Source organism: Anthonomus grandis, chromosome 5, assembly GCF_022605725.1.
Source record: "Anthonomus grandis grandis chromosome 5, icAntGran1.3, whole genome shotgun sequence".
NCBI lineage: Eukaryota > Metazoa > Arthropoda > Insecta > Coleoptera > Curculionidae > Anthonomus > Anthonomus grandis.
In genome coordinates, this window is record NC_065550.1 from 6,994,861 (window position 1) to 7,014,519 (window position 19,659).

General features: G+C 33.3%; 1 protein-coding gene across 4 annotated transcripts in view; it reads left to right on the forward strand.

Annotated features, from left to right (window-relative positions):
- LOC126736883 (WD repeat-containing protein 7) overlaps positions 1 to 19,659 on the forward strand; it is a 178,124-nt gene that overhangs the window by 8,339 nt on the left and 150,126 nt on the right. For all 4 annotated transcript variants that reach the window (XR_007660815.1, XM_050441490.1, XM_050441493.1 and 1 more), the window contains exons 3-4: positions 6,102 to 6,312; positions 6,378 to 6,521. Coding sequence is in view for 3 of the 4 variants with exons in the window: in XM_050441490.1 (XP_050297447.1) it covers positions 6,102 to 6,312; positions 6,378 to 6,521 (355 nt within the window). In the remaining variant the exon portion in view is untranslated. The remainder of the gene's footprint in view (positions 1 to 6,101; positions 6,313 to 6,377; positions 6,522 to 19,659) is intronic.

Sequence of the window (19,659 nt, forward strand, 5' to 3'; positions counted from 1 at the left end):
TTGGAGTATACGTCGTTGTCATGTTCCAACGCATTAACAATGGATATCAAGTTTTTATTAAGACTAGTTAGTTCCTTCATTTGATCCTCGAGTTTCTGCTTCACTTCTCTCAGGCTCTCCATATCCGAAATCAGATGCGCCTCCTTCATCTTCATGGACTCAATGTCTTCTAGCAGAGATGTATTACGCTTCGTCAATGATTCTAGCTGACATGTAAATTTGCTTTCTGTGTCAAGTACAACATCCTCGAATGTTTGACTATCGCGCTTTAGCCTGTTAATATATCGGTCCTTTTCTGTGAGTTCCTCCTCGAGCAATTTTATTTTATTTCTGTACACTAAATTCCTCTCCTTACGTTCGTTGTGTATGGTTTGGCATTCGTTGGAGCAAAATATCCTATATCCTCCCAGCTTGACTATTTCAGAGCAGCGATCCATACAACTGGGATCGAATATGGCATAACACGTGATGCAACACAAATTATTTATATAAAATATAATCCTTAAAATACAGAAAAATATCCTGCACTAAAACTACGTGCAATTCAAACGCGAGAATTTAGCTTCACCGAGTCCCAATCGGCGAACAAAAGCCAATCAAGTTAATAAAATTTCCTACGCTATGAGGTCTATAGACAGAAAATGTTCAGTGGGAATCTTATCTGCTTTTAACAATTTCTTTAGATCCCAAAATTAAATCGGTATATTAAAACGCGATTTATAATAGGATTAGTATTTGATTAATTGTTACACAATCACTGGAGAAAATGAAAGAAATAAAAAACTGTAATATAGTATGTTAAATTTATTGTAAAATAAGACAACTTGGACAAATTAAAGCTTAGTACAAAGGACTTAAAAATTGAGTCAAAGGTGGATAAAATATTCTGCAACAGTCGGTACCGACGTACATATATCTTTTATGTTATTTATTGGGAAGATTCTTATACAATGGTAAAATATTGTCAGTTGGAACATTGACAATAAATATTTAAATAATGTCCTGTGTTTCAAAATGGGTAGCTCCACAAATAGATTGTATAACTTCTGGTGACTGAGCATTTTTTAGATTGAAAATGGTATAATTAGAACAATCCATTTTGTTACTTGTGGGTGTTTTTTAATCGAAATTTTATCCCAAAAGGTTACCAGCCATGTCTGTAGCTAAAAATAAGACAGAAGCTTCATATGTCGAAAAGTGCATAATTTTTTATGTACAGGGTATATGGTACAGGTTTTATGGAACGTATTGAAGACAGTATTAATAATTTCGAAACGTCTTTCCAAAATAATTAGGAATTCACTACTATTATAATTATTATCAACTGATTGTATAGCAAGTTATGCTAAAATTCATATAGTTTTTGCTACTTTTTAACTACTTTTACTACTAGTTTAGCTAGTCTTGCTACTTTTTAATAATTTGGATGTTAAAATCAAAATTGGGAATTTCTTAGCAAATCTCTTTAAAACGATTTCTAGGCATAAAAACATGAGTTAAAGATTGCATTTTGCAGCCACATATTGTCATGTCAGTAATAATTTTTAATAAGGAAGTTCCACAGCTATGATTCGTCCTAAAACCCACTAAAATGGAAAAAATTCAAAACTAGGGCCTGTAAAACTTTTTCCAATACTAGAGAACACTGAAAGAATGCTAATTGGTTTTACTTGCTGGCAAAAGGATCAATTACTTTCAGGCAATCTTAGAACTTTTTTCTGATAATAAGCAGTGCCTAATAAGGCACCGCATAATATTTTTTGGATAATATTTATCTATATACTCTTTAAAACAGTCTGCAATTCAAAGCCCATTCAATGGCAAATTCAACAAAAAATAATTGTTAATAAAATTTGGAGCATTATGCTTTCTGATTGCCATGTTTATATACTCCTTTACATTAATGTAATATTAATATATTAGAAGCTGCTATTGTTTTTTAGATTCTTTCTGAATTCCTTATGTTGTATATCCACAATGTTTTTAAGATTGTGATGTGATTGATTCCAGGTGGTTTTAGCTAGTAAAACACTCAAGAACAAGTTAGCATCTGGAGTCGATGCAATATCTAGCTTTTTAGCTATATGGATTGCATTTGTGTCCTGGCCGATAAATTGACTCAATACATTGAAGGTTGCCAAAATATCAACCATATTAAGAAAGGGGGATTCTGACCAGGTAGCCAACTACAGGCCAATCTTAATCCTCTGCAATTTTTAGAAAATATTTGAATTTTTATTAAACCTATCTGTGGCGGTTACATTCCACACTAATTTTAGCGCTCTACTGCACGGAGCAGAGACCCTCCTAATTTCTTGAGGGATTTAATGGTATTTCCAATCACTGGTTTGCCCAAGAATTCGCCTTACTTTCGACGCGCCGTATTAATACGTCACAGTTACATTATTTAAGTCCAAAGTTAGATGACATCACTATAATTGTTTTTAAGCCTTTATCTATTGTCCTTATTACTAAAGTTGTGCTGGTCACACTTTGTTCGACTATTTCAAAGGTCTTATTTCCGATGATTAATATGATTTAGTCTTGAGTCTGATCTTTTATTAATAATTTATTTTGCCTTTCCAGTCATTTGAGAATCTGTTGATGCCCAGTCTCAGGTTGACATTATATATACCGATTTTCAAAAAGCTTTTGACAGGATTGATCACTATATTTTGTCTAATCCAGACTAATTAATTTGTTTCATTCGTACCTATTTGGTGCAGTTTGTGGAGTATGAGGGCTTTATATAGTCTTTAATGCTTTTTACTTATAATTAGTCTATCAACAATACTATTTTGAGCAGTCAGATTACTGATCTTGGTGTGTGTCACCTTCAATTCCGAATTTTCCTTAATACCACATTTTAATATTGTTTGTAGTGATGTCAGCCATGAAGAAACTTGCGTTTATAATTAAAAACTCTCAGAGCTTTAGTGTGAGTTTAGTCTACATTGAAATTGCTTTCTGACTGCTTTGTCACGTCAAAATTGGAATATGGCTGCATCGTTTGGAGTTCAATTTCCCAGAGTCACACTGATTTAATTGAGTCTGTCCAGCGCAGGTTTGATAAGTACATAGTCTATATTGGCCGGTTCAATTTACATCATTGCCTCTGAAAAGTATCTTATTTATTAATTTTTTATATGGGTTAATTAATGGTTTCACAGTCAGTCTTGTTCTTCTCTCTTGTATTTTCCTCTTGGTTCCTCTAGGCGTAATACTAGATACCCACAAACCTTCTTACCAAAGCCTCACTCCTATATGTTGTTAAAATCACCTTTATATAATATAATGTGCGATATATTTATATAAGTTGCTCATTTGTGCGAAATAAATGTGATTGTTGGTGCTATAATCGATATATTTTATCGTGACTTTGATTTTTTGATTGTTTCGATTAAGTCTAGTTTAATTATTGTTTCAGTTAACATGTTAACAATTTTCTATTATTGGGTGTGTTGCATGTTGGAAATAAAGGCTTAACCATATAAATAAGATTGTATTTTATGTATGTATGGAAATCTTATTTTGCCTGCATTTATACCAATCAGTGGGTAAATAAACTCAAATGAGAATTCAATATATTCACCCTAAAATTAATGTCACTGGTAATGTACAATTCAAACAATTAATATTCTAATTAACATTTCTTAAATTTTACAGTATTTGTCAATCCAGAATCTCTACTATTTATGAATGTTTTTATAGTTTTTTATCACAATTTATTTTACAAAAAAAATACCTCATGATCAGTTCATATAGGATAAGGGGATGTACCTACCAGGATCTACAAGTTGAAGTAGGTTCTTCTTACAATTACAACCCCTTAATAAAGCTGAAATAAAGAAATTTAATTTTAGAAAGGCTAACTTTCCGCTTTTATATCAGCTGCTGCTAGATACTGATTGATCGCTTGTCACGGTGCAGCAGGACATCAACTCTGCATGAGATGTTTTTTATGATATACTGAACAATGCTTTCGCTAGAGCGGTACCCTTCAAGGTAAAACGTAAAAGACGTTTCCCTCCCCGGTTTTCGGGGGACATAATTCGTAATATATATAAAAAGGAAAGAGCATTTCGTGATTCTAAGATTTTTAAGTCTAATCATCATCTAGAGATACTTAGATCTTTGCGCAAGACAATTAAAGCTCTAACTGCACAAGCCTAAAAAACGTACATCCATAGTATTGAGAACAAAATAACCTCCGATCCGAGTGAATTTTAGTCTTTTATTCGAAGCAAACGTAATCAGTCTTAAATCGCCGGCTCAATAAAGCTTTCTAACCAATCATACAACATGCCTGACAGCATTGTGTTCGCTTTAGGAGATTACTTCGGGAGTGTATACACGAACTCACGTCCCGGTGATCATCCTGTCGTCTCTGAACCTCCCTTAACTTGCATAGACGTCGTCGCGCTTGCGGCTACCGACATTATAACGGCGAGCAAGTGTCTCAAAAGCAAAATAACCTCTGGGCCAGATCTAATTCCTAGTTTTTTAGCTAAGGATTGCTCTGTCGCACTTACAGACCCTCTGAAGTTATTCGAGTTGGCTCTTTACAAATTAATTTTCCCCAAGGTTAGGTTCAGCTGGCCAAGGATCAACGTGGCTTTGTTGTTTCTGGTCGATCATGTACTACAAACCTAGCATTCTTCTCTCAGTTTGTGTGTGAAGCACTTAATGGTAGAGGTCAAATCGATGTTATCTACACAGACTTTCAAAAGGCTTTTGACCAAATTGACCACTTCATCCTATTAAATAAGCTTGAACGCCAGTTTGGATTCTCCGATCGCTTGATAAAGCTCCTTAACTCCTATTTAGTTGACCGCTCCCAGTTTATAGTGGTCGAAGGCTTTAGATCTGCTTGTTTTTCACCCACTTCTGGAGTTCCTCAATGCTCTAACTTGGGCCCCCTTCTCTTTAACGTTTTCGCTAATGACTTGATCTCCACCCTCAATTCACTCTCGGTTAGCATATGCTGATGACCTAAAGCTTTTCCATAGGCCTAAAGCTTTTCCGTAGCTTAACCTTAATGTTTCCAAGTGTAATGTGGCCAGCTACTTTCGAATCAAAAGTCCAGTTGTCTTTAATTACTTAGTTAATGGAGAGTCTCTGGTAAGGTTTTAAAGTTTTAATGACCTGTTTTAAGGATCTTGGAGTCACCTTTGACCAAAATTTTTCTTTTATCCCTTACATCGAAGATACTGTTTCTAAGGCTACTCGCATGCTGGGCTTTATTATTAGAAATTGCAAACTTTTTTCGAACACTGCCAGTGCCAAAACTCTCTACTATGCATTTGTTAGATCTAGGCTGGACTACAGCTCCCTCACTTGGTCTCCCATTTACAACCAGCACATTCACCTATTAGAATCAGTCCAACGGCGATTCCTTAAATGTTTGGCATTTAAGGATGATGGAGTCTATCCTCCAAGGGGTTTTGTCCATAACCTGCTGCTCTCGAGATATACTGAACGGTCACTTGCGAAGAGGAGAGAAATGCATTCGGTGAAATTCTTGTTTAACTTACTTAACCATAAAATTGACTGCCCATCCCTTTCGCAAAGGATTTGCTTTCATATACCACGCCCAGAACCTAGACAGTGTCCAGCTTTTAACTTGGACACAACCAGGTCCAACATTCTGTACCAGAGTCCTATTCACTTTATGTGTCAAAATTTTAACACTATTGCTGATTCTTGTGACATTCACCATGACAATCTGGCACTTATTTTGAGTCACCTGCGTTTGGCTGGTGGGGGGAGGCTATGTTATTTAGTTCTTAGTTACTTAGTTTTTAGTTTGAATACATTTATTTACTCATTTGTTTTTCTGCTCTTCTGCTTTAAATTGATTCTTGACTCTTATCCTAATTTAGTGTTGATTTTTTATTATTTATTTTCTCAAACTCACTACTTTTTTTTATTATATAGCAATTCTTTTATAATTTAGTTATGGATCTAATATAGTTCATGCATTCGTACTTGTACATTTATATATTTAATTGATTTTCCTGTAACTGGGTATATGTGACTTGTTGGAAATAAAGCTTATTATTATAATTATTACAAGTCTAATTTAATTTTTTTAACCTAAGGCAAGTAGATCCGGACACCCTTGAGATGACTCCTAGGTGTCTTCTTGTGGGGCACACAGCACCCATCCTATGCATTTCAAGAGCCTCGATAGTGCAAGATAACAACTACATCGTTAGTAGCTCAGAAGCAGGAGAGATGTGTACCTGGGACATTACAGATGGTAAATGCAGGGAGGCAGTAAAGTTACCACAAGTTCACACTAATATGCAAGTAAGATTTAATCATATAAAATTGGTCTATAATTAGGTGATTTACTATTATATATTATCCTTTAGGCTTACCACATGTGTAACTGTGAGGATGTCAGACTATTTTGCAACGGCTATTACCCAGAAATCTTGGTTATGGATCCCTTTAGCCTGGAAATTTTGTTCACATTATCATCTAAACAAAATCCTGACTGGATAAGCGCTTTACACGTAAGGTTTTACAACTTTTAGTTAAATCCATTTGAATTAGTTATGTTCTAAAATTTTGAAATGATAAAAAGTTTACTATGGGATAAAATTTTAAGATTTTAAAGATAGGTATTTGGGTATGGTATTGGAAAGGTATTGCACGATGCTTTTTCCTAATTAAAACCTAATAATTTTCATTATTGATTTTTTATAAAGATTAAAAGTAGTGTCTTAAAATGACTGTAACCAAAATTTCATAAAAATATATCTATCAATATCAAAATAAAAAAAACTTACAATAAAAAAAATTTAACTGCCGTCTCAAAAAACTGCTTTTGATTAACAAGAAGCCTTTTTTTAATACAAGTTAAGAAATACACTAGACTAGACGAACAAAATATTTAAAATAATATTTATTCATCTATACCAATTTTACTAATAGAGAAGACTGAATAAATTTAAAGATTGTAATATAATAATAAGTAAAATATTTTACATTAGTACAAATAACAATTTTAATTTAGATTCCAGTTGGCTCTAATAATCAACCATCTAATTGGATAAATTTGTCGAAACACCTGCGAATATTCCAAATTACTTTTCTAAGTTTCGCAGCCTAATATCTCACATTTTCATTCTCGGATTGTGCATGCCTGCAAATCTAATATTAAAATCCCGAGAGCAAATTTTATTTGAAAAGTCTGAAACGTATAATAATAAGGAAAAAACAATGCGGCAAAATGAAGTTTTTTTTAAATAGGTTTTCACTCACTGTTGTTTCCCATATGATGTCATTGTTTTCATGTAAAACTAATATTTTTCCTACATATTCGGTTGAATTTTCCTTGACGGCTTGACTGCTCTCACGGTTTATACAAGTACAGGGTCGCCAACTAAAAATGCGAGGTATTTTATCTCGTAACGTACTCATCGCCGAGGCTCGCGGTAAAAAATATTATTACTAAAATGGTCAAGAGAAAAACCTGGCAAATATTTTTAAGTTTCTGAAATAATCGGCTCTAAATTTTTTTTGTAAATTTTTGAAATAATTACGTTCTCTGTATTTCTAACTCACGTTGCAGGTATTTCATCATTATTTGTTAATACCTATTTTAATTGAGTGGTAGTATTGACAAGCATGGTTGTCAGATTGATCGATTCTGAGCGTTTCCATTTGAAAAGAGCAAAGTTTCCATTTCGTAATGCCTCAAACATTGACATGATATTCGTGTATGGTTTCTGTACTGGTAGCGCATTACGTGCTGTTGATGAATACCAATGTCATTTTCCAAATCGAAGAATTCCTAATCGAAAAGTTTTTCAGACAGTTTTTGCAAATGCTCAGGAAACAGGAATGTTTCCAAGCGTAAGAATTAATTCTGAACGAGAGGCGGGACTAAATGTGGAAAATGAAGAAAATGTTCTGGATATGGCTGAAGAGAACCCGGGTCTTAGTACGAGCCGGATTACAAAAGAACTTCAATTAGCATCATATGTGGACGTTTGGAAGACACTTAGGAAAAACGGTTTTAAGGGATTATTCACCCATAAATTCCTGTTTCCAGGATAACTTTTTTATTTTATAATATTTCTTAATGCGGTTTTCACTAATGAAATGTACCGGGTGGCCAAATAAGCGAGGTAAGCGGCTATATCTCAGGACCTGTACATCTGGCAACAATTGAATTTTTTTTATTATAAAAGTGGCCATGAGAAAATTCTGGAAATTATTTTTAAGTTCCGTATTTCACCGCAAGAGGGCGCAACTAAAAATTAAATAAAATAAACGTCTTTTTCTCCGAAAATTTAAATATTAACTTATACTTTTGATATTATTTTTAGTAAGCCTAGTGATAATTTGCTATAATTTTGGTTTATGAATTATTGACGTACGAACGATAATAGGGGTGGGGGAAGCTATTGAAAGTAGAATCATTAAAATCGGTGTAAATTCTAAACCACTTATTCGATTTGAGCAATTCCAAATTTATTTGCAAGATAAATGTAGCTGCTTTAAAAGTCTGATCTCATCACTATTCTATAGTTCCTAATAAAACCGCCAGAAGGCGCAATTTGTAATAATTCCAGTTTTTTTCATTTTGCTCCAAAAATTCAAATTGAATAGTATATTTTTGACATCCCATTTAAAAAGTAAATAAAATTTACAAAAGTACTGTGAAAACCGCACGATGATATCTTTGCTCGTTTTAAAGTTATAGCGAATTTTTTACGCACCGAGCCTAAACTTACGTACCGCCATCTAGTGTCCCGCCTAAAAATCTCTAATTAGTATTACCACAACTAGGATACCATGATGTTGTCATAATTAATAAATTATTAAAGTGATAATAGATTAATAAATTATAAATTAATAATACCTATGTATCACAGAATAACTGGAAGTTTACGTGGCTTTCTTAAGGCGAATAATTTTATTAACGAATTTCTTTTTATATTTAAAATTATGGTCCTGAAAAGGATCGATTTTAAACCCAAACATATTTGGTATTTAATGCCTCGATAGGTGTTCAAACTGCTTTCCATCACATTCCAAACAAGCTCCCAATCTTCTTTGGATGGATAAAACTGCTGTTTCGATTTCAGCAGCTGATATTTCATTTATTGCACCACGGATTCTGTTTTCCATATCCTGTCTTGTTGTAGGTGGAGTTTGGTACACAATATCTTTTAAACGACCGCATAGGTAAAAGTCTAGGCATGTTAAATCGGATGACCTGGCCGGCCAAGGATATAGACTCCCCCTTCCGATCCAGCGCCCTTGAAAGTAATTATTTATGTGATGCCGCACCAAACGGGAAAAATGTGCTGGGCACCCTTCCAATTGGAAATACATGGTCCGTCTTACTTCCAATGTCAAATCTTCCATTAAAATAGGCAAGGACTTTGTTAAAAATTGCAAAAAAACATTACCGGTTAATGTGCCATCAAAAAAATAAGGACCAATAATTTTCATTCCGATAATGCCACACCACACGTTTACACTCCAGCGGCCTTGGTGCTGGACTTCTCGCATCCAACGAGGATTTTCAACCAACCAATAATGTATATTATGCCTGTTGACTTTCCCATCGCTACAAAAAGTGGCTTCATCGGTCCACAGAATCTGTGACAAAAAATCCCTGTTTTCGCGAATCATTGCTAGTATCCATTGTCAAAAATCAATTCGGCGCTTAAAATCATGTTCGTTTAGAGCTTGGTAAAGGATTATATGGAAAGGGTGTAGCCTTAAAATAAAAAGAAATGCCTATATTTGAGAAGCAAATTATAATAAAAATATGTATTACCTGTGGTCTTTAAGTATATTTTGAACAGTAGTTCGAGCTATTCCCAAATCTAGAGATAACGCATGAGTTTCAATATGCCTATTAAACTCTACGTAGGCCAACACATTAATAATGTTTTCTTCAGTTCTTCCAGTAGAGCGACGCCTTCTAAATTTGGGCCGACTAAAACTCCCAGTATCGCGTAGTCGCTGTACCAACCGTGGAAAAATTCTTCTGCCATAATGGCGGCGATCTGGATACCGAAGGGCATACTGTCTTTCAGCTATTGCTGCATTTTGAAAGCACTCAAAGAAAACCGCAATCAAATCCACAGCTTCATTATTTGTCAAAGGCATTTTACAAAAAATCGAGCAAAGACAATTGAAAACAGATTTAAACTGGCCGTCTAATAAATATTTGACGTTTCCATACAATCCTTTTTAAAAGTTTCTTTTGTTTTTGCCGCCTACTACACGTTAACTAGACATTCTAAGGCCGAGCGCTAGATGGCGGTACATAAGTTTGGACTCGGTGCGTAAAAGACTTTAATTCGCTATAACTTTAAAACAAGCAAAGATATCATCGTGCGGTTTTCACAGTATTTTTGCAAATTTTATCTGCTTTTTAATTATGATGTCAAAAATATACCATTTAATTTGAATTTTTGGAGCAAAATGAAAAAAACTGGAATTATTACAAATTGCGCCCTCTGGCGGTTTTATTAGGAACTATAGGGTAGTGATGAGATCAGACTTTTAAAGCAGCTAAATTTATCTTGCAAATAAATTTTGAATTGCTCAAATCGAATAAGTGGTTTAGAATTTACACCGATTTTAATGATTCCACTTTCAATAGCTTTCCCCACCCCTACTATCGTTCGTACGTCAATAATTCATAAACCAAAATTATAGCAAATTTTCTAGGCTTACTAAAAATGATATCAAAAGTATAAGTTAATATTTAAGTTTTCGGAGAAAAAGACGTTTCTTTTATTTAGTTTTTAGTTGCGCCCCCTTGCGGTGAAATACGGAACTTAAAAATATTTTCCAGAATTTTCTCATGGCCATTTTTATAATAATAAAAAAAATTCCATTGTTGCCAAATGTACAGGTCTTGAGATACAGCCGCTTATCTCGCTTATTTGGCCACCCGGTACATATTTTTTTAAAGAGTTGATAGGTGCTAGTTTTTTTAATTTCTAAAATTTTGATTTTTTATTTAAAAACCAAAAAGATAAATAAAAAAATCTTTCCATACGTCTCTAGATACATCGATTTTAGAAACATTATATTAAAAAACCATTTAAAAAAAATTAATAATAAACCTTTGAGAATGGAAATACAAAATAGGGATTTTTCTTACAATTTCATGAACCGCCGATAAGTTTAGTATCATTCGGCAACATCGCACGGCCGGGCTAGCGTGAATCAAATCAAGAAACGCGTGACGGCCCGATCTGCGCAAACGGCGGTATCGGCTACTGGTCAACAGCAATTCAATATTATGTAAAATTGAAATGTTGAATTTTGAATGTTTATATTGAGAGTAATTGATAGGAAGTATAGTTATACACTTAGAGGTATTTTATTGCGAAGGTGTACCAATTTTGTGCGCATTATTCTTTGTACTATTGAGTTTTTTACGTTGATTTTTGTTATGATTAATATATTTTGTGTTTTATTATCTTTATTTTGTAATTTTTATTTAGATTTTTATTCTAAGGCTGTACATTACATCTACAGGGTTGCTTCTACCCTTTTTTGACGGGAGTCACTTACAAGTCTCTAATTTATTATTTATATCTTAATTACTAAAAACTGTTTTAGGTACATATATTTGAAAGTGAGACAAAATTATAAACATTTTTATATTTTATTCCTTCTCTCCCTAAATGTGTAATACTAATACCCTCTTATATAAAAGCATTTTTTATGAATAAATTAAATCCGTCAATTTGAATAGTGAATAAACTGTATTACCAGAAGAACATGAGGATATTTTGATTGAACTAATACAAAAATGTTATTTTCTTAACTGAATCAAACGTCGTGAGATACCAAAATACGCGTGCGACTTGTATGTAAGGAAACGCAAAAAAGTCCAACCGCTTGCAAACTAAAAAATGCAGGAATGGGTTCCTCATGACGAATCTCTGGTGACATTGACCCAGTGTTGCCAGATTGAAATTTTACTTAGCAGTAGAACCAGGGTAAAAAAAAAACAGTAGATTTGCCTATTTAAACAGTAGAGATTTTATTGATTTAGAATACAAGTGTAAATTAAACAAAATAGCAGTTTTACGGTAAAAAAACATAATGATATATTTAAATAGGATTAAAAAAAAAATAGCCAACCTAAAAATTAAAAAGAGTAGGTATTCTTAGTCACTCTGAGTCACTAGAGTCGGAAAGTTTACAATTTTTTTTATACATTTGGGAATTGTGAAGCTTTATTACTTCTTTTGTTTCAAAATTGAAACATGATTTCCCTTTTGATCTTAACAAATAAGATTTACTATGGAGTAACCCTACAATACTAGTTGTTGACAGCTTATTGCGTTGAGAAGTCTTCATTAAATTTATTTGGGAAAAAATCCTCTCAACATTGGCAGATGAGTGCGGCAACCATAACAAATTTAAAACAAAGTTTGACAAAGTAGGAAACATCGTTGAATTGTCTCCAAACTTAATTTTGTTTACAGAGCTCCAAAATAATGTAATATTAGTGCTTGTTGGTGAATCAAGTTTTGTATTTCTTAATAGCCTCCAGTCATTATCTAGCTTAGAAATTCTTGGATCATATTTGGAAAGTGCTGCGCTAAAGGAACTATACTAGGAGTTGTTCCTTCAATTATATTTAATGGATCTTGAATTTATTTGTGTGCAACTTTCAATTAAAAAGCTTAAACATCTGGTGCGTAAAATATGTTTTTCTTCTTTTGTTAATTTTATTTCAGATATGGGAATTTTGGCACTCAAATATAAGTTCTCTAATTGAAATTGTAAGAAATTTTCGGGATTTTTAAAATTTACTTTTTCAGGAGGCATAGAAAGTATTATATCTCTTTTAATGAAACATTCTAGCATTGTTTTATAGATGGTACATACATTTGCATGTATTTTATGAATTTTTGGATCAGAAGATTGCATTTCTTTATTCATATTATTAAAAAATGGCAACACAAATTCCAGAAATTGTAAAAAACATTTTGTAAGCGGATCTTTTAATTTTATTAGAATGTTTTCCACCGTAAGAAGTCGCTCAGTAGTTACTGCAACTGTAAAGAATAAAATTAGCGTGTCATATTGCTCAAGTAACCTTAGCACAGCACTTTCCAAAGACAACCACCTGGTTTGTGCAGGATTAAGTAACTTATGAGGTTTTGTATTTGTGTTGAAGTTTTGAAATTCTTTAAGTAACTCCACACGTTTGGGGCTATTGGAAAAAAAATGGTATATATCTCTTGTCTGAACTATGTCTTCAACCCCTCGAGGTAATTTTTCACAAGCAGCTGAAGCACATAAGTGAAAACTGTGACCTATACAACGCATTAAAAAAATATTTTCTACGTCTTCTTGCAATCTACTTCTGACAGACTTGTATTTTCCTATCATAACATTTGCTCCGTCCAAAGCAAAGCCGATTAGATTCTTATATTGGTATTTTATTATTTTCAAAGTAGGTAATAAGTTTTTCATAAATGTTTTGTCCTCTAGCGTCTTGCAGGGGTATCAAAGTTAGGAAAATGTCGCAAATCCTAAAATTTTTTTAAATTACGTTTAAGGATAAAAATATTTAATTTAAAAAACTTAGTTCATACTGTCGTCATCAAAATACCTACAAACAATTGCCAAATGTTTTTTATACGATCTATCGGTTGACTCATCGATAATTATCGAAAACTTCTTGACTTTTAAAATGTTTATTATATCCAACTCATGTTGTTTACCAATAACATTTTTTACGAGAGCTGTACATTTTGAGCGACCGCATTTAATTTGTTTAGCAATATCCGAGTCTGGACAGATCCCCCTTATTAAATTTGGCAAATGCTCCATCGCATTATAAGAGATGTATACTCCAATGGTTTTGCATAAAACGTGCTGCGAAACAAACCTATTAAACTGAATATAGGGACTTTCCCGGTTAACATATTTCTTCCATCAGCTGTCGGTAAATAGGGATGAGCAGCATCAAACGCGGTAAAATAGAAAATACCAGAGGTATTAAAATAATTTATTTTATTATTACATAATTTTTGATAATGTACTTATTTAATTTAAACAGTAGATTTTAACGTAAAAACAGTAGAGCAGTAGATTGCATCTAAAACCAGTAAAACTACTGTTAAAACAGTAGGTCTGGCAACACTGCATTGACCCGTCTGCTGTGAGAAAAACAGCGTTTTGCTTCGCTTTAGAGATGCGTTGTTGCCAAATGCTCACCTTCCTGATAAAGCGCGTTAAATCCATTTCGGGCAAAGTCACGTGCTGATGATTGCTCTTAAGTCTTTCCATATTCAACCGGTTCAACATCTTCAAGAGGGTGATTATCGCTTAAGGGTTCAATTTTTCGAATGCATCCAACAAAATCGAGGCCTACATAAATACATTTTATTTAGCGATGAAGCTCATTTTACCCGCAATGGAAGTAATAACCGACACAATGAACATCGGTGGTCAGATGAAAATCCTCGTGCCACGTTTAAACAAAACTTTCAACATCGATTCACTGTTGTGGTGTGGAATGCTGAATGACCAGTTGTTTATTCTTTTTGTATTAGATGAGCGTACTGGAGAAGGATATTTACGCTTTTTGGAAGACCATTTAATACACATGTTGGATGATGTTCAGCTAATTGTTCGACACCGAATGTATTTTCAACCCGATGGAGCCCCGCCTCATCTTAGTCGCCGAGTGCGTAATTTCTTAGACAATCGTTTTCCTGATCGTTGGATTGGCAAAGAAGGACCTCAAGTTTGGCCACCGAGGTCACCAGGCTTAAATCCACTGGATTATTGCCTCTGGGGGTGGATGAAAGCTCTAGTATACAAAACACCAGTAGAAACCGCAGGACTCCACAATCAAATTTTGAATGCTTCAGATATCTATTATTAAAAACAATCCACAAGCAATTAAACGTGCAACACAAGCACTTAACAATAACGTGCTGCAGCTTGCCTTGAAGTTGGTGGCGGTATTTTCGACAACATTTTAAATTAGTGGAGTTTTGTTTTTTTCGTAGTATTTGTTTGTATTGCTTTTAAAATAAAAAATCTTACAAAAAAACTTCAGAAACGTTTGAGAATCGGATTATAATAGAAATAGAATATGGGTTAATTTATCTTATTTTGACCTTCTGAACATGTTCCGAAAATATTTCCCTTTCCTCCCTAAACACCCTGTATATTTTTATCGACGTTTCGATCTCTGTGAGATCATCCTCAAAACTCTAAAAGATACACAAAAAAACATAAAAACATACAATACAAAGGCTAAATGTTTGCACACAGTTATAGTATTATTACACATAATTAATATTCAAATAAAAGTAAGTTCTTTCAGTCTAATTTGGTCATTGAGTTGTTGGTTATTAAGTTCTAAAGTAATTGTATCGTCTAATAGTTTTTGCATATATTCATTCCAGCTTTTCAGTCTGGTTTCAATCTTGCTCAAAACCTGGTCTAGACTTATGCCGGTATTGCGTTGTTTACTAGTGTTCTGCATTTCTTAGATATTTTTGTACATGTAGAAGTCATCATGTTGTTGTTAATTAGTTTCAATTTGCACACATCTTTCAGTTTGTTTATATTGTTTATTTAGTTAAAAACTAATACAAGTTATACAACAAGGTTACTTAATAATCACCATATTACATTTTTAAAAAAGAATTGAACAACTACAAACACTATACAATTACCACAAACATATGTATATTATTACAAATAAAAAACGAGACACAAACCAGACATAACATGAAATTTAAAAAAAAAAATAAGTGGTCACAAGCCCTTTTCAAAAATTTTATACCTTTGATTGTTTTGATTTCTATTGGAAACATATTGTATTTGTTTAGACCATTAAAAAATAATTAATTTTGAGCACGTTCTTGAGAAACTCTAGGCATATAAAAATTACTTCTCGATCGCGTGTTATGATGTATTTCGGCAGAGAATGTGACTTTACTCAACACTCAACAGATACTGTGGAGCATGACCAATTTTAATCTTATGGACAAATGTCAGCGTATTGAGTAGAAAATGCTCTTTGACTGGTGACCATTCAAATGCTTGTAACATATCTTTTATTGAGGTCAATCTTGGTTTACCTAGTATTATACGCATGGCCCTATTTTGCAACTTTTGAATTCGAGACAACTCATTTTGTTTTAATAAAAATAATACACTAGAACAATAATTAAAGTGGGACAGGATTAGTAGATTGTAAATAGTTTTTTTTTGTCCATAAGCTTAAGTAAGGCTAAAGATCTAGATAAATAATAAATCTTATATGATGTTAACCTTTAAATCATTTAAATTACACCACTCGTAGACCGATTTTAAAATATTATTTAATTTAACTTGAAGCCCATGTGTGTTTATCACATATCTTTTGTTTCCTTTATTTTCCGTAGTATATTCTTTTGGGGTTTATTGTATTCACTGCCATTTAAAACTTTAAGTTTTCGTCGTTTCTCCTTCATCTTCAATATATTCTCTGTCGTCCATTCTTATTTCTTTTCCTTTTTTAATTTCAGATTTTCACATGTTCATGTGGTAATTAATAGATGTCTTCATTTCATTCCACTGTTCTTCTATGTTGTTAGTGTATTTTCATTAAGCTCTTCTTTGTCTTATATCCTTTGCGGGAATCATTTTCTTACGAATTATTTTGAATAATATGTTCACACTTGCAAGTAATAGATTGTGGTCCGAGAAGCGCCTGATCGCGGATATGTTTTTTCGGCGGTGATAAGAGTTTTGAAACGTTTTGTTTATATTAATAAAACCAATTTGGTTTTTCATAATTCTCTTTGGAGTATGTCCGAGAATTTTCCATCTACAAAGCTTTCTGGGATGTAGTTTGAAAAATGTGATGAGTGCCATGCCCGTTTTTGACATCACTGGATCAGCGTTTGTCCTCTTCCATTTCTTGTGCCTAGACCCTATCTTCCCGCAACGCTATCAACTGTATGCTATTTTGTTTTGGCCTTAAAATCCCCATGATGATATTTCGCTTATGTTCTTTTCTGTGTTTTAATGAGCCTTCTGGGGTCTGATAGAAATTGTTAAATTTCTGTTTCAGTAGATTCAGCTGTGGCTGCATAACTCTCTATGACGTTCATGTGAGAAGGCACCAGAGTTAACCTTCAACAGTGCAATTCTGTCTGATATGGGTATAAATCCTGTTTCACCGCTTTAGCTATTTTCCTTTTTTGGTATTATAGCCACGCCATTTCTGTTTCGTGTTGTGCCATCTTCTGAGTAATAGATATGGTACTCGCCATCTTCCAGGTACCGATCCTTATCCCAGTCAATAATTGGGGCATTATAGGCTGACTGGAGGATTCCACGTACTCTCTCTGGACTGACGGCCGTTTCTTTCTAATTTTAAGCCATTGTAGTGTCCTGGGCAAGTATTAGATACTAGGTAGTTTCCCGTTGCTTTCCCGGTGAATCATCCGCTTTTAACATAAAGTACTGATGCTGATTGCAGCCGCCCATTCTGGGTCAGACGATGTTGTGTTTTGGTCCGCCCCGGTTATTTGATTTCACCGGTACCACCCATATCTGGAAGGCATTCCGCTATCCGCCACCTGTAAATGAATGCTGCATCCAGAATTGACAAAAATACGAGCCAAATTAATAAAAAATATCATGTGTATCTGCTTTCTCCATTACAATATCTTATTAATCCAATCTTTAATACAGGTACATTTCCAACAATTTTTCACTCCACTGGAATTTAATACTCAATTGCACCTTTATATAAATCAGGGGATAAAAAAGCACTCAATAATTACAGGCCTGTAGCTTTAACTAGTACTATCTCTAAATTATTGGGAAAATGCATAAGACTTTGACTGAATAGTTACCCACAAAAACAAAATTATTGGAAAAGATCAATATGCCTTTAAATAGCACTGAAGATGTAGATCTCTGTGTGACTGATCACATCAATGAGTGTTTCATGACTGGTGATAAGTGCATTGTTGTGTTCTTGGACCTAGGAAAAGCCTTTAATACTGTGACACACCGAATTCTTTTGAATCGACTGGAAAGCATAGGCATGGGTGGACGTGTTTATAATCTGTTTAAAAATTATCTGAATGAAATCCAAAAGTGTAGAAATAAATGACAGAAGTAACTCACAGAGAAAGGTATAGTTCAGTGTGCCACAGGGTACAGTACCTGGTCCAATTCTGTTTTTAATTTACATACGCGATTTGCTAAATGTGTTGCCTAACATTGATGTGGTTTGTTTTGTCGATAATGCTGCTATCAAAATTAATGAAAAGACTTGAGAACAAGCTAGAAGGCGGAAAATGGATTGCACTGGGTAAAGGCATGGTTTGATCAAAATTTTCTGATCTTAAATTTCGAAAAGTTACGATTTAGGGTCAGGTTTTGTTTTTTAATTGATGGTAGAACTTCAAGCAATATCTTTGAACTCATTTTGCATACCAGTAATTGTCAGAAAATCTAATGTCAATGTAGTCAATAAAAAAAGGCAAAATATTGTTAAATACTTAGTATTGAAATACTTAGGGGTATATTTGGACGAGAATTTATAATGGCGTGCTCATGCCGAATTCGTTTCAACAAGAATAAGAAAATTAATATACAGGGTGTTATAGAATAATATGCTAATCCTTAAGGGTGGTAATCCTTAGGTAATTTTAAAAAGAAAAGTTTAATTAAAGCTATGTCCTGAACCCCTTAACTTTTGAGCTATAGGATGTTAAAATCTTTAAAAAAAATCGTTTCTTCATCATAGCTTTGTTAACTTTCTAGATATGTTTATGAAATTTAACAGACACCCTCTGAGTATTAACAGCCATTTTTTTACTTAGATTTTTTAATTTTAACCAGTGGCGTCCGTCCAGGAACGAAGATTAAATATTTAAAAAAAAAATTATGTACATCACTGCTTTTTCGTAAAATAAAAACTATGTTTATAATCCCCATTACCGCAGGCGATTACCGCAGAAAAAAACATTTGTATGCATGGTCAATTCATTAGTAAAAAAAAATAAATTTATTTATTTTATAAACATATGTACATTATTTTACCATTACAGTATAACAACTCCAATTCTAAAAGTCTGGCGGTATTTTAATATTAAAATAGTTTTTAAAAATATTATACAGGATCTCTTAAATTTCTAAGGGTGACAACTTTCAACACACTGTAGCTTAAAAGTTATGGAGTTTAGGAGACAGCGTTATTTGAACTTGTCTTCTTAAAATTTCCCAAGGATTAACATCCTTGAGGATCAGCATCTTATTCTGTAACACTCTGTAGAAGTTTTATCTGTTCAGAGAATTTATGAAAAAAACTACTTACGTATATTATACACTTGTTGAATCAATATTAAATTATTGAATGGTGTATGGGGAGGGACATGTATTTATTTATTCTTGCACCGGTTATTGTCACCCACAGTAGAACTATTTAAAGAGGCTAAAGTGTTGCTTTTGAATCAAATGTATATCAAGGTAGTAGTGAGGTTGATTTGTAAAAAAAAAGTTATTCATTGTTTATGATTTTGTTGGTTATTGATTGGTTTTCTTGTTTTTATATAGTTTTGAGTCTATATTATTGTTAAAGCACTACATTTATATTTTCTGTTGCCTTTTGTCATCTTGTTATTT